Here is a 15,045-nt window from a genome sequence, read left to right on the forward strand (position 1 = left end):
CACACTATTTTCCTTTGTATAAAAGGTTTCAATAATAAGCTGACTTCCAAGTTTGTTAATTCTTGGACCCAAGGTGAGATGGCCATTGGTGGGGTCTGGTTCGAAGTTTAAGAGGATTTGATTACAAGAGCTAATAGCTTGTCATGTCCCTTTTTTAGGCATCATCTATTTCTAGAGGTTAGCCTATGACTTTGGTCCCTGTAGGCTAACATGGTGATTAGGGGACCCTTCTGAGGGTGTTCTATGGCTCTTCAGCTGACCTTTTCGTGCTTACTTCAGTATTCTTCAACTCAATGTCCTAGTTTATTTGAGGTATGCCTTTCTGAGATCAGTCACGGCTCTTCGATACACATTTACTATTTCTAATAAGTCACTTGGATGTTTGGGTCATACTTACTATTTATAGTAAATCACATGAAAATAAGTGGATATCATGACTATTTTTGGATAGTCAATTATTACAGAAGTTGATATCATCATGGCCACTCGAGTTTTATGGATATTATATTAAATAATGTTTGAATAATAAAGTTAAATTAAATATTTAACTTTATGTTATTTAGTATGATAAAGTGACTTGATAAAGTTATTTTATGAAGTAATGTAATAAAGTGACTTTATAAAAGTTATTTTATAAAGTGACTTTCGATGGTGCTTTGGGAGACATGGATATTATAAAATATTAAGTCACTTTTAATTTAAAATATGCAAACTCTAATTAGGGTGTTGGGATGAAAGCATTATAAAAGGCACTTGGGAGCTCATTTGAGAAATACTTGATTAATTTGTTCTCTCTCTAAGAAGTTGGGAGCTCTAGCTTCATTTGCAAGAAATTTGAGGACAAAACCCTTGGAGTTTCTCAGTGGTTTTGGATGGAAACCCAATTCCATCTGTGGTGTGGATTCATCTAGGATTCACCTATGCGCTTTATCATCAAATTGTTGGAGGTTTCAACTTGAAACCTCTCTACAGGATTTGACAGTGTGCAGGAATTCGGATTATTATTGCCAAACATTGTGAAGGAGTTTGGATGCCATACTTGTTGAGCTACACGTTGGACACTATTGGGTGCTAAGTGACATGAACAGTGATTCATAGCTACAGTGACATGAATATTGTACAGCTACAGTGACGTGAACAATGAAAAACAATTTAGATCTTTCCAAAGTCCATTCAAAGATGATTTCTAATTATAAGTTGATTCTTTTCTTCAAAAATTTACTGCTACAAAAGTTCCTCAATTGGAGTTGTACAATGGAAAAAGTGACCTCTTGACTCATGTAAAAACATTTAAAACTTTGTGTAGTGATTTTGCTCATGACCAAAGACTTATGGCTAAGCTGTTTACTAGAACCTTTGGAGATAAAGCCTTGCAATGGTATTGTTCTTTGTCTCCTTATTCTATTACTTCAAGTTCATTTCAACAATTGGCTAATGCTTTCAATCAACAATTTCAAAAAAACATTGGTCCTAAGATTACTTTGACTGATTTGAGGAGTTAAAGAAAAAGTGATTGATTTAATTGGTAGATATAAACATTTTCATTCTCAAATTCCTTATCTTGTGCCTGATCATGATGTTCAAAGAATTTATTTTGTTAATTTACAAAAAAATATTAAAGATAAACTTCTATTTTTTGAGTTTACTTCTTTTACGCAATTGTGTGCAGTGCTTCATAATTATCAGCTTCAAGTGAGTGTGAGTCAATTTGATTCATCCTCTTCAATGGCTCCGGTTGATAAGAATGAGAGTGCTCAACAATCGATTATGAAGTTCAAACCTAACAAAGGTTTCATCAAGATAAATGACAACATCAACACCCAAGTGGCAGCCACGACATCGAGTGTGGCCCCTTTATCCAAATACTTTAGAAAAGAATTAACTCCTCTTTCTAAGTATTTGCATAGTATAATGTTCTTGAGACAAAATTTTAGGATTACAAAAAAATTTCGAAAAAAATTGTCTCCTGCTCCAATACCATGTTCAAGTAATTGCATAATTTTATTAAAAGAATTGAATGTACATATAGGCAATTACACAAACAAAGTTTCCTCAAGAAACATTCGATAGCTAGAAACAAAATTAGAAAGAAATCTAATCTACCTATAAAATATATTATTGACAATTAAATAATAAGATATGCTAATATTATTGTAATAATAATGTTGAGGTTGATGAATGCTAATGTGTTTCAACTTCATCCCATCAAACAAACTGACAATTCTAAACCACTGCCAGCTTACCATGATCCTAAAGCTTTTTGTCAACACTGTCAACCTGGCCATGATACTAAGAAGTGTTACAAGTTGAGAAATAAGATCCAATACTTCATTGATAACAATACCATATCCGTAGCTGGTGTCAATGACAAAGGAAATAAATCCGTAGCTCCACCTAATCAAAACCTCAAAATCTTTACCAATATGTTACCTTCTCATTCTACCAATGTTGTTGAATCCGAGTCTCTTGCTTTTCTCCTAATGACCTTGGTAAAGAATCTAATAATGTTGTGAACCTTGTTGACAAACCTACACCTCCAAAAGACTTGTGTATTACTTTTGATCCTAGTGAGACTATTGTTGCACTTGATGGCCCATTATATATCATTGCGAAGATCAAAGACAAACTCTTATAAGGGGTGCTCATTGATCCGGTATGTATAGTGAATGTGATTACTAAAGAACATCTATATACACAACAATTGCATCAAGTAACATATGATAAATCTGATGTTATGGTTAAGGTGTATGATGGTTTCTCTTGACCAACTATTGGTTCTATCACCCTTCCCATTGAGGTTGGTACTATGTGCTTAGATATCACCTTTGCTATTATTTCTACATTGAATCAATTTCGTGTGAAGTTGGGACATCCTTGGCTCTCTTCCATGAAAGCTATCCCTTCTACAATTCATAATTGTTTGAAATTCCCTCATGATAGAACTATTAACAATTAGTCATAGCCTTTACCAACCCACTACAAAGCATGGAAATTTCAATTTTGATTACTTTTGGCCTAAACAACTTGAGCCTCTTAAGCCTCCACATGACATCCTTTTCTTATCTTATCAAAAGTGGACAAATGAGATGATCATGGCCTTGAGTAAAAAGATCCTACACCCATGGATATTCCTCCTCCTCATAATGGACCTAGTATCCTTCCTACTCCTATTCCTCCTATGTATGCCTCAATCCCACCTCCTATGTCTTACAAAGGAAAGCGCTTGGCATCAAGTATCTCTCAACCTATTGGGGTTTCTTTCATTCCTCCCCCTAAAAGGGAAGAAAAGAAGCCTATGTCCATTGATCCTAAACCTTCACAATTCTCGACTAATCATTTTGCGAGAGAACGTCAGCGAACATGTCGTCCTAAGGTTCGCAAGCTTGCTTCCCAAACCATTTCCTCCCTGAAGGCACCAAATGTTGACTTGGTCCCATTTGTCCAACATTCGCCTAACCCTAGGGAGGAAGCTCAACTCAAACCACCTAAACTAAAAATGCTTAAGAAAAATGATGGTTCAACTTCTTTTCATATTAAAGATCCTATTTTTATTAATCTAGATGATGATATGGATGATAACAATGTTGTTCATGCTAACAATGTTGATTCTAATGATTCTGATATGTATGAGCTTGTTGAAATTAATCATAAGTTATCTTCACATTTTTCAAAAGCATTAACGCTAGCTCCTAGTGACAAACAAAGTGATTCATCCTTAGAGCATGATCCTTGTTTGGAACTTGCAGTAGCTCCATCTGTTGTGCTCGAAGTGGCTCCTCTTGCATCTTGTCCCCCATCCCTAGATTTTAAGCAAGATTGAGAGGTGGATGATTTGCTTGACTAGCTTCATTTGTGCCATGGATTCTCTTTTGTGTGTTTGCTTGTTCGTATTGTGCTTCCCCTGTGTTGTGCTACTTGACATGTTTTTGTGTTATGTTAGGTTCTCTTTGGATGACCCTTGTTACTCCATTGGTGCAAGGTAATAAAGAGGTAAAATCGGTTGTGACATTCCTCTATTTGTATCTCAATTCTTCTATATGTCGTATCTATGTTATGTCGTACATGTGCTATTGTTCGTATATGTGCTCTTGTGTTGTCTACTTGAGGACGATGCACAACCTTGAGATCTCTTTTTGGTTTCTTCCATGTTGACTCAAAAGGACACTTGGTTGTTATCTCTTGTGCTCTTCTTCCATTGTGTTCGTAGTTCCACTAACTTTGGGGGATGAGGTCAATTCAATACAAATATTCTTGATATACATTATTTACCATAAGAGCATACTGACCCCAGAGTTAGTGGATCCCTTATGTGTTTTGTGATTAGTATCATTTGATACATGCGTGTCTTTTGGATGCATGCTACCTTAAAGAAATTGCTCCCGATAAGATGTATGCAATCGCTTTAACGTGGGGGCATACACTCTGCTCAATGTTACACTTTATGCACACACCATGGTGTGTTTTTTATACTCAAGTTACTTTGCAAATTGAGCCTTTTGGTTTGTAATTTGGTTTTTTTGTCTTTTTCATGACTCATAGAAAGCAAATAATACTAGGTGAGTGCAGTCATGCCCTCTATTTCCCTTTCATGTGTTGTCCCTTTTATCTTGATATTAGAGCAGTAAGATCCTGAAGTCCCTGGGGGCTTGGTGTGTCTTGTCTCTTTGATATCTTGGTGAAATTTTTGAATGTGATTTTGTACTTTACCATGAGTATGCTTAGTCTCATACTCCTGCTAAAGTGGGTGCTAAATGTAGCATCATAAATTGTATCCGCATACAATTTCATCCTCGCCTAGACCTCACCTTGGTGTTTCATCTTTTGATGCCTGATGACTGTTTTGATTCTGCTCACACCACCTACAATTCTACATTTCCGTCATCTTTCCTACCTTCCCTCCAAGTCTATCCTGATTGACAGGACCAAGGTGCCCAACACCATGGTCCTCTTAATCAAAACCCAAATTTGGTCCTCACAATGGTCACATAAAGTGAGGGGTAAATTTGATCCTGTATCGGCCTACTTTGGAAATTCAATTAATTTTCGGGTGGTCAAGTATGAAAGGAGGTCTACCCCTCTCATTTGAAATCTAAGCAATCTCCTAAGTGAAATCAAGATCCTAATTCAATTCAAGTGAGCAAGCAATTAGACATTCATCAAGCATTAGAGAAGAAGTGAAGTCAAGTTCAAGAATTCAAGATGGCATCCATGATCAACCTTCCATGAAGACATCCTACATGAAACACTAAAATCCTTGTGTGAGGATTAAAGCAAGCTTCATCAAGGTATATATTTCAATGAAAAGCATTTCATTTCAGATCTGGCCTTTCCCTCAAAAGGAAAGCCTCTTGCTGCAATTTCCATTTCAATTTCAACGTTAATTCCTAAACCAGGGTTTGACCCAAGGCAAACCCCTATCCAAAACACTTTTTGCTCTTTTTTTGTGCAGGGAATCCACTCAAGAGCTATACTCAGAGATTTCGACAGAGTTGACGAAGACAAATAGGTTTAGCTTTCAATGGAGCGAAATTTTGAGGACTAGGGCAAATTTGTACTACTTGGTCCCAAAAAATCAAGACAAACTTCCGCATACATATTCTAAACATCTTCTTTTGCCTAGATCTCTGTTTGTGTCTCTATTGGATATCTGTAGCAGTCTATTTTTACTGTTTCCTCTCTATCTATTGGTTTGCCCTAAATTCAAACTATAAAATTCCAATTACATTTTCAACTCAAACAAAAGGGGAATAAGGACTACAATCAACATTCAACCCTCTTCCTAATAAATTGAGGTTGGATCTATTGTATTTGTCCTCCTTTTAATGTTTTTGATCTGAAATTAGGTTATTTCCTAGTTTACAAAGCATAACTTATGAAACCCTAATTTTCACCACAAAATAGTCGTCTATGCTTGTCGTGCCATAACTTCCACAAGCATTGTACCACCTTCGTTGCCCACTGTGCCAGCACTCGACGCTCATCCAAATTAGTGAGGTCAAGGAGACATTCCTTCAAACTCTGTCTCGAAGGTGGTTCTCGATGGCAATTCGCAAGCTCGACACTATGTACTCTGCCAGAACCACTACCTACTATTCGTACATGAGTTTGAATGCGATATGCCCCATTGTTACTTTATACATGGTGCAGTAAACCCATTGTACTATCACGAGTTTTTCTTCCCAGTCTTCCCCTTCAACGCCACAAGACTTATAGATTACCAAGACCAATACCTTGTTCATCAACTCTGCCTAACCATTGGCTCTTGGGTAGTACAAACTTGAGAGATTATGGAAGATTTTAAATTTTGTTGTCATTAATCAAATCACATGGTTCACAAAATGTACTCTACGGTCACTTGTAATCTAAATTGATATCCTGAACCTTGTCACTATATGCTTGTAGATGAACTTCACTGTACTCACAAGAATGTTGTCTAGGAGTGCTCTTGCCTCTGCCCACTTTGTGAGATAGTCCATGGCTACCACAATGTATTTGCATCTGTGTGCCTAGCTTATCTTCAATGGTCCAACGAAGTCAAGACCCCATCTCTCAAATAGCTCTTGGGGATATGAAGGCAAAGAGGCATGAAGTCTTGTTTCAGTAGTTTCCCCGCTCTTTGGTGTGTATCGCACCCTACTACCCACTTGCGAGCATCCAAGTGCAGTGTTGGCCACCACAGACCTACTAGCAAAACTTTGTGTGTAGTGGCATCAGGTCTCATGTGGCCTCTGCCAACCCTTTGTGTGGTTCTTGCAACACTCCAAGGATTTCTTCTTGCATGACATATCGTCGTAGCACTTGGTTGGGACCCATCTTATACAACAACCAATTAGTGAGTTGGAAATTCTTGCTCTTGAAGGCTAATTTTCTCCTTTCACTTGGTGACATTTCCCTTGGAAAAGTGGATGTTGACAAGTACTCCCCAATGCTTTCATACCATGGTGGAAAGTTGCAATTTGGAAGAGGTGTGCATCTGGGAAGTACTCGTTCACCTTGTCAAGTGGCTCCCTTGACTTTATCCACAACAACTACTCGGCAATAACATGGCTTTTCCCTAGCCGAATGATAATGATGAACATGAACTCCTATAGTAGGAGTAACCACATACTCACTCACCCTTGAACGATGGGCTTGTTCACCAAATACATTAATTCTTGGTGGTCCACGTAGAATGTGAAGGGTGTCACCAGCAAGTAGTGGCAAAACTTCCATACGGAGTACACCATACCAAGTGCCTCCCACTTTGCCATGCTATAATTCCTTTCGACCTTGGAGAGTAGGCGATTGGCAAAGAAAATCGGGTGCTCCAACCCCTATATGCCTACTTGTTCCAGTATAGCCCCAATTGTGTAATCGGAGGCATCCACGTGCACATGAAATTCCTTGTCCCAATCCAAGTACGCTAGGATCGGTGCACTCACCAATCGTCTCTTTAGTTCATTAAATGCCTTCTCTTGTTCATCTCCCCAGGTGAAGGGTTCCCCCTTCCATGTCAACATGTCCAACGAGTATGAGATTTGGCCGAAGTACTTTATGAACCCCCAATAATAGCCAACATACTCAAGGAACGATTTCACTCCTGTTATGTTTTTAGGGGCCTCCATCTGGATGATGACCCCTACCTTGTCAAGGTCTGTCTTCAGTCCTTCCTTGCACACTATGTGGCTGAGCAATTTCCCTTGTGGCACCATAAACTTGCAATTTCCCTTCCATGCATTAACAAAGTGCGATAAGATGAGTAAATTGCCCACTGTATATCAACCATTCATCTAGGAATTCCTTGAAATTCCCCACCGACATTTTGTCAAAGATGTGTAATATTATCTGCTGAAAGGTAGCTAGGGCATTGCACAAGCCGAACGACATCCTATTGTACACATACACCCCTTCTTCTACCACAAAGGTAGTCTTAAGTTTGATTTCTTTGGCAATGCCGATTTGGTTGTACCCGACTAATTGAAAGCCAACAAAATAACAAACAAAATAGTCAACTCCACAAACTAACCAAACACTGCATCATTTTATGCTAACTACATTAGTAACATCCAACAAAGCACAAGTGGTTCTCAATAAAATTAGCTATAATTTTATTTAACTAATTTCCTATATTAGCCTGAATTTCATGCTAACATGTCTTGGATCTTTTAGGTTTCATGCTAATGGTATTGCATATGAACAGAATAGCACAGAAGTTATAATCCTTTTCTGAGCTTATCAGCTTTTCAAGTGTAGAACATGTGAGAAAGATGGCTTCTCTAGCAAATCTCTTTTTACCATATTAAACTTTGACTGCATAGAAGAAAATATCTATAAAATATCACAAAAAATTCCAAAATATCTTTTCTTAGCAAGGTTTTTAACATTTTCTTGAAAACATAAGTTTTTCAATATATCTTTTACCATGACTTTGACTGAAATTTTCACAAATATATCATGACATTATTTTCAATATATTACCAACATCACAAGAAATGAGTTTTTATTCTTATGAGTGTCAGATCTGTGATTTTTTACTCAATCTTCTTTGGATCTCTTATAAATGGGTTGTACACTTGAATGACATATTTAGCTGTTAAGATTTCTAACTCCCATTATTGAATGGCAATTAGATCTGTTGCCAAGGGACAACTTGCTGCTGTCATTATTTCAAAAATGAACCTACTTATCTACAGATTGGTATAATAGCATTTAATAGCCTTTAGATAGGGGAAATGACTGTTAGTATTGTGATTAGTGATTCTCACAGTTTCCTTTAATAACAGCAAACAGAGCTGTCATTATTTATGATTAATGAACATAGTCATTACTAGACAAAACTGTCAACTGATTATGATACCCTTTGACTTGTCACTATTATTGCATCACAAATGCGAGTGTTCTTGTTGACTTGCTGCCATATCTACTTATTAATGGACCACCAGTAGGAATGACCTAAATAATTCTACTTCACGAATCAATAAAAAAATGAAACAGGGCGTTGCTGTCCTGAAATGCCAGGCATGATCATTGCCAGTGCTGTAAACTTAAGAGGAATTTGAAGAGATTAGGGAGATTATTTTTGTCAACTGTAGTTACCATTGTGTCTAGATTAGTCTCTTGGACTTGATAGTTAAGGAGAATGATAGGGATAACAGGTCATGTTTCCCTTAGTTGTGTTTTATTGCATTAAGTGTCCATTATCATTCTAGTAGAAATAAAAATATTTATTAACATTGTAAAAGAGATTTATATAACAGTTATTTGTAATCAGCAATCTCAAAATTAATGAGAGAAATCCATATTTCAAAATTATGGTGTACGCTCTTGTTTACTTTCATTCCCTCACACTCTATGCAATTAGGATTTTGTTTTAAAGGTGAAAACCATCAATTATTTCTCCCTTTTATAAAATTTTACTGCACTTTTTGGGTTCACAATATGTTCCCAGTATTTCTTTTTTATAATATCCCAAGAATTTGAAACTATCTTTATCTTTTGGCATGCCAAGAAATTCCTGAGAAAGATATTTGCTTCTATGTTTAACCATTATAGAATCACAAATGAACTAAATATCATCAAACAAAGATAAAAATAAACAAGCATGGTGTGCAAACATGCACACATAGACCCAAATGGACAAATGATAATATAAAATTTTGAATTTTTTCATAACATAAATACCTGCTCTACAGAAATATGCATGCTTTGAAGAGCTTTAAGAACTTCTAACAGAACAGGTGATGCACCATCAAAGGCTGCAGCTGAGCAGTACGATGTGGAATCAATTGCAGTCCAATTGTTGTTATCTTCCCTGAACAATTAAAACATCAAAACAATTATCACTTCGAGATGAGAGCTTAGACTACTAGTTTGCCACTGTATGATTTCCTATCCATTAAATCCTTGATTCAACAAGAATTGATGGTTAGGTAAAAGACTGCATGTTTATTACACGCTAAATGAAGACAAACCTTCTGAGAAGATAAAACTCGCTCTCAAAACCAGCATTTACAACCTGTACAGTTTAAATATTTAAGATCAAAATTCACTACAATTTTCAAACATGCAAAGTTGTCAAAATTTTTTAGACAATAGGAGACAATAAAGTGATAATTTAAATTTAACAGTAACTCAACCATATTTCAATACCAAACCAAATTCTTCTTCCAATTTAGTTGCAATTCTTCTCAAGGTTGTCCTTGGACAATAATCCCAAGGTTGGCCGGGTGTTGAATGCATGTCAACCAATACCATTTTCTCTTGGTCGGACCTGCTCATCATGCAATACTAGATGAGTATAGATCTACAAGAAAACAGCACTCAAAATTATTGATTTGCCTACACAGATCAGGGATTTATATCAAATTGTTATGTTTGAATATAAGATATTAGAAACCTTTGACATTAAATGTCAAAATCGGAAATAAAGCACTAACAGTTTTATCTGTAACCTGACATGGGAAAATGGAAGTGGTGTCCAAACAAGGAATGAGTTTTTGAAAGCATCACTTGAAACATTTGTAAATTGGGCAACATGTATACACACATTTTTTTATTAATAATTAAAAATTAGAAAAAATAATCTAAAAAGTTTGTGTAAAAAGAAAATAAACTAACATAAAATAGCAGATTAGAAATGGCATGAACCAGGGAATGAATTCTAACACAAATTTATAAGAGTTTTGAGAAAAAACGTTAACAGAAGAAAAAGGACTACTAAGTATTCAATAACAACAATTATATCTTATACAAGAGGGGCTAGGTTCTTTAGAAATAGGCCTTTCCCCTCCTGTCTGGCTGCCACATTTCCCAACAGAAAGGAGTCTATTGCAAGAGCTCAAAAACCAAAAGTTCCACCCATGGATGGGTGACAGAAAAATTTGACTAGCCTTTATATGTTAGCTGTGAGGATAGCAAAGTTCAAACATAAAGATGCTCATCAGGAATGGTGTCTTCACTCTATTGAGATGGGACCTTCAAGAAATTCATCATGGACGGCAACTTAGAAATTTAGAATAACTGCATGTGATATTTTACAACTCCAGGAGTGCAGAGGGTTCCCCTATCTCTCCAGATGGACTGGATATAAGCACCTTTTGTAAAGCACATAAAAGTTTTCCAAAAACAAATACCCAAAATTAGCTGACATTTTTTTTATTTGTTAAAGTGTTTGAACTCAAATAGTTAAGTCCATAAGATTCTCATGTTGTAGACCTGGGTTCAAATCTCCAAAGATACATCTTCGTGCTGAAAGGCATGTTGATGTTGGTATACCCACAGAAGGAGCAGTAGTTCTGCTAGAGGAGCGGATGGAGTGGTATCTTTGTTGGTGGAGCAGTGAAGGAGAGTAGTCATTCCAGAAGAGGAGGTAGTGGAGCAGTGAAGGAGAGTGGTCATTCCAGAAGAGGAGGTGGTGGAGCAGTGCAGTAGAGTAGTGGTCCCATAGGAGGACTGAGCAGAGTGGTGTCGCTGTAGGAGTGGGTTGAGCAGTTAGAGAAGTAGAACATTATCCCTGCAGGTGGAAAAGTTGAAGTAGAACAATATCCCTGCAGATGGAATGAAGCAGTAGCCCCAAGGGAGGAGAAGATGGGGCAGTGTCTGCCTGTGGAGCGATATCCCCATAGAGTGGTATCCCTACAATCTAATAATTGTAAGTTTCCATAAACATTCGTTGTATGGAATGTGGGCCCACTTACCAAACCCACACTAAATATTCTTCAAAAAAATAAAAATCTTTACATTGACTCTAGTTAGACCTTTCCAATTTCCTCAACCATATATAACCTTTTGATAAAACAAACACAACCTTTACACAAGAATCAGAGACATAACAAGAGCATCACAAAAAAATAAAATTCTTTACATGAACTCTATTTAAACCTTTTTAACTTCATCAAGCATATCTAACCTTTTAATCTAAATTGTTGAATCTGAATTGGAATACAAATTGAGTATGGGTACATGGCTATGGTATGCCAATACAGCAGAAATTTTAGGGGGGCACGGTACATTCTGGGTATGTCCATACAAGAAACATATAAAAATCATAATATACATAGTTGTAGCATAAAAAACAAAAATTAAATGCAAAATACCACATACCATGCATATGCTAAACAAAACTACCATAATTATATAAATTTAAAATACAATATACTAATTCAATATAAATGTCAAACTTAAGGTCATGATTATGTTGAGAAGCTTCCTACAGTGGTCGGGGCTCCACCCATCGACCCCACCTGTGTCGTGACAAGGAGCATGTCAAGGGCAATACCCTGAGACCATGCTAGGGGTTGCCACCCTTGATCCCTACTCTGAATTTTCACCCTTGATCCCTACTCTGAATTTTATTTCTTTCTATCTACATACTATTAAAATGCCTTTAAATTAAAAAATGGCAGTTTTTTCTCTCTTTTTTTTATGTTTTTACTTTTACTACTTTTTTTGATAATCCAAACTTTTCCTATTTTTTTGAAAAAACCTTGCCAATTTTTTCCCCAAAAGTTTTTTGCTGCTATTGTTCATCTTACACTCAGATATGCTAACTTCTGAATTCAGAATCTATATGCAATTTATGATGAAACAATCACATTTAAACTAAAATGTCAGTGAATTTTCACAAATAAGTCCACAAGCTCAAGAGAAACTAGGTAAAGTTCAGGGATAGAGTTCTTAAGAATGCGAGCAAAAGAGCATTACAGATTACACCAAAAAGCACACTTACAGATAAACTTCAAAAACAAGATGTGTCGTTTAAGGTTGCATTAAGGTTTACAACTACCTTTATTAGAGTTTACCAGAATTTAGAAACAATAATGCCAGAAATTTTAACTGATACCTTTTTTCCAATTAATTGCAATTTGGATAATATTCCCACTTTCTTATTAAAAAGTATTTTAGCATTGTTTTTAAAAACATCATCACTGCTTTCTGTGTTTCTTCATTTTTTGCTATCTTTTCTGATTAATCCTTGCTCATTAATTGCCATTCGCAATTCGGAAAAATTTCTTTGAAATTCACTTTCTATCTACGGTGCAGGACTACATGGCCAAAAACTACTGCCTAAACTTGCTCCAAAATTTTGAAAGAAAGCTACTTAACAGATGCTAGGACTAAATTAAAAAATAAAAATAAAGCAAAAATATCCAGATATATTATGACTGTAATTACTCTATTAATATTGATAACTTATTCTAAAACTAAAATTCATTGGGTGAGTTACAATTCTATCAAAGACTTAAATGCACTGTACCAGGGGATACAACATAGTGTTGATATATCAGGCATTAGTCGGATCTCACCCACAGCAGTCAGATGGGAACCTTCAGCAGGGCTATCTGTAAATGAAGTCATAGCCATACATGAACATGTTATACCTACTCCATGATCCCTCACTACTTGGTAAAAACGATTTTCTGGAACAACCTGTGACAGATACCAGATGACATCAAGTTTTAATATCCTAAAGATAAACATTAAATATTTCATCTGAGATAACCATTAAATGTTTCATCTAACACTTACTCGGCATCTTTGTTGACCTGAACTATCAACCCAAAGGAGTCGGATTAATTTAGGTTTCCCTTCCTTCATTTCCAGATATTGAGTGTGAGAATCAGCTGCTACATTAACCGCCTTAGACTTCATAATTTGGGTCGTATCTTCATCCAACTTATAGAAATTGATTGCATTGCCTCTTAAGATTTTATGTGCAGCTTCAATAGCTTCCTGAATGGAAAGATCCCCACCATCACAAGCATCGAGAAGAACAGATGTAATTACTTCACGTGCCCATTTGGTGCCTGCATAATCACATTAGACAAGCAACAGACATTCAGCAGTACAACGCATAAAAAATAGCATTTCAATCTTAATGCCCCAGTTATCTAAAAAATTGCTTGATAACCTCCTTTCCCTTCATACAAAAGGAGTGTATAAAGAAAGAAAGAAATCATTTTGTATAGCATTTTGACTCAATTTGTGGAAAAGATTTTTAAAAATTCATATTGAATGCATAATGTCCTTAACCAAACAAGTAACCCTCGAAGTAGGTAACATAATCCTTTTCTAGACCGAATGCATAATGTTCTGTCACAATTGTTATTTATTTGAGCAAGAAAATATGATTGTCCTTAGTAATAAATAATAAGAAAAGTAAAAATAGTAAAAGGCCAAATCTTTGACCCATGCAATGAAAGTGATGATGGAATATTGTTTGAAGGAAATGGGTAATGAGCCCAGGTGCTGACAAACTAATGAATTCAGGTTACATTATGTGACAGCTACTCAGTACTGTTCTTAAAATCAGTTAAGTTTAGGGTTAACTTCAAACTTCTTCACTAGTTGCAATCCGCCTTTATTTCAAAACAAACATAATTTGCAAACATTATTTCCTATGCTAAAGAAGTCACTTAAATATTCTCATCAATCTTCTTTTTTCTGGAACACTAAGCCTTACCAAGGTAAAAAGTTTCAGGAAATGCATATCCATCTGTGCTGAACATCACCTGTAAATGACACAACAGACTATTATTTTCTAAGGATAATCTAACTGACTTGCAGCGTCTGTTTTTTTATTGCTACCACCTAACAAAATATGATGCTGAGGTACTGTGCTTGGCTGCTTGCAATTTAAAAATAATAATAGCTTTGATCTGGAAGACATGATTACTTTGTTCAATGGAGCCAGTTCTAAAAGTTCCTTAACTGCAGAGCACATCCCATGAACACTGAGTTTTGGTATTGCTAGGCCAAAGTCCAAAAAGACCTGTTCAACAACCTTGTGAGAAACACAGTTCCATAATCACTTTTTGTGCCATATATTAAGGAAAAAGCAATTTACCTGTGGATAAACGGAAGCTAAATAGGATGCTTCCTTTGAATATGGATAAGATGCATGAAGAAGAACAATACGACAATTTTTAAAACGATCATCTTCCAAGAATGGCCGAAGATGGAGAGGATTTGCAAGTCTTAAGTCCAAGTCCGTGTCTCCAAAACTGAAAATCTACTTTCACTTTAGTATCCCATGGAAAATAAGGTAATGGCTATCAATGATATGAT

At 36.1% G+C, this 15,045-nt stretch overlaps 1 protein-coding gene across 7 annotated transcripts in view; it reads right to left on the bottom strand.

Moving 5' to 3' along the window:
- Nucleotides 1-15,045, bottom strand: part of LOC131041908 (uncharacterized) — a 131,843-nt gene that overhangs the window by 87,804 nt on the left and 28,994 nt on the right. For all 7 annotated transcript variants that reach the window (XR_009105091.2, XM_057975155.2, XM_057975152.2 and 4 more), the window contains 8 exons: nucleotides 14,825-14,981; nucleotides 14,654-14,749; nucleotides 14,441-14,489; nucleotides 13,507-13,784; nucleotides 13,235-13,407; nucleotides 10,129-10,249; nucleotides 9,951-9,994; nucleotides 9,661-9,790 (listed from right to left, as the gene is read on the bottom strand). Coding sequence is in view for 6 of the 7 variants with exons in the window: in XM_057975155.2 (XP_057831138.2) it covers nucleotides 9,661-9,790; nucleotides 9,951-9,994; nucleotides 10,129-10,249; nucleotides 13,235-13,407; nucleotides 13,507-13,784; nucleotides 14,441-14,489; nucleotides 14,654-14,749; nucleotides 14,825-14,981 (1,048 nt within the window). In the remaining variant the exon portion in view is untranslated. The remainder of the gene's footprint in view (nucleotides 1-9,660; nucleotides 9,791-9,950; nucleotides 9,995-10,128; nucleotides 10,250-13,234; nucleotides 13,408-13,506; nucleotides 13,785-14,440; nucleotides 14,490-14,653; nucleotides 14,750-14,824; nucleotides 14,982-15,045) is intronic.

This window comes from Cryptomeria japonica, chromosome 1 (assembly GCF_030272615.1).
Source record: "Cryptomeria japonica chromosome 1, Sugi_1.0, whole genome shotgun sequence".
Classification (NCBI taxonomy): Eukaryota; Viridiplantae; Streptophyta; class Pinopsida; order Cupressales; family Cupressaceae; genus Cryptomeria; species Cryptomeria japonica.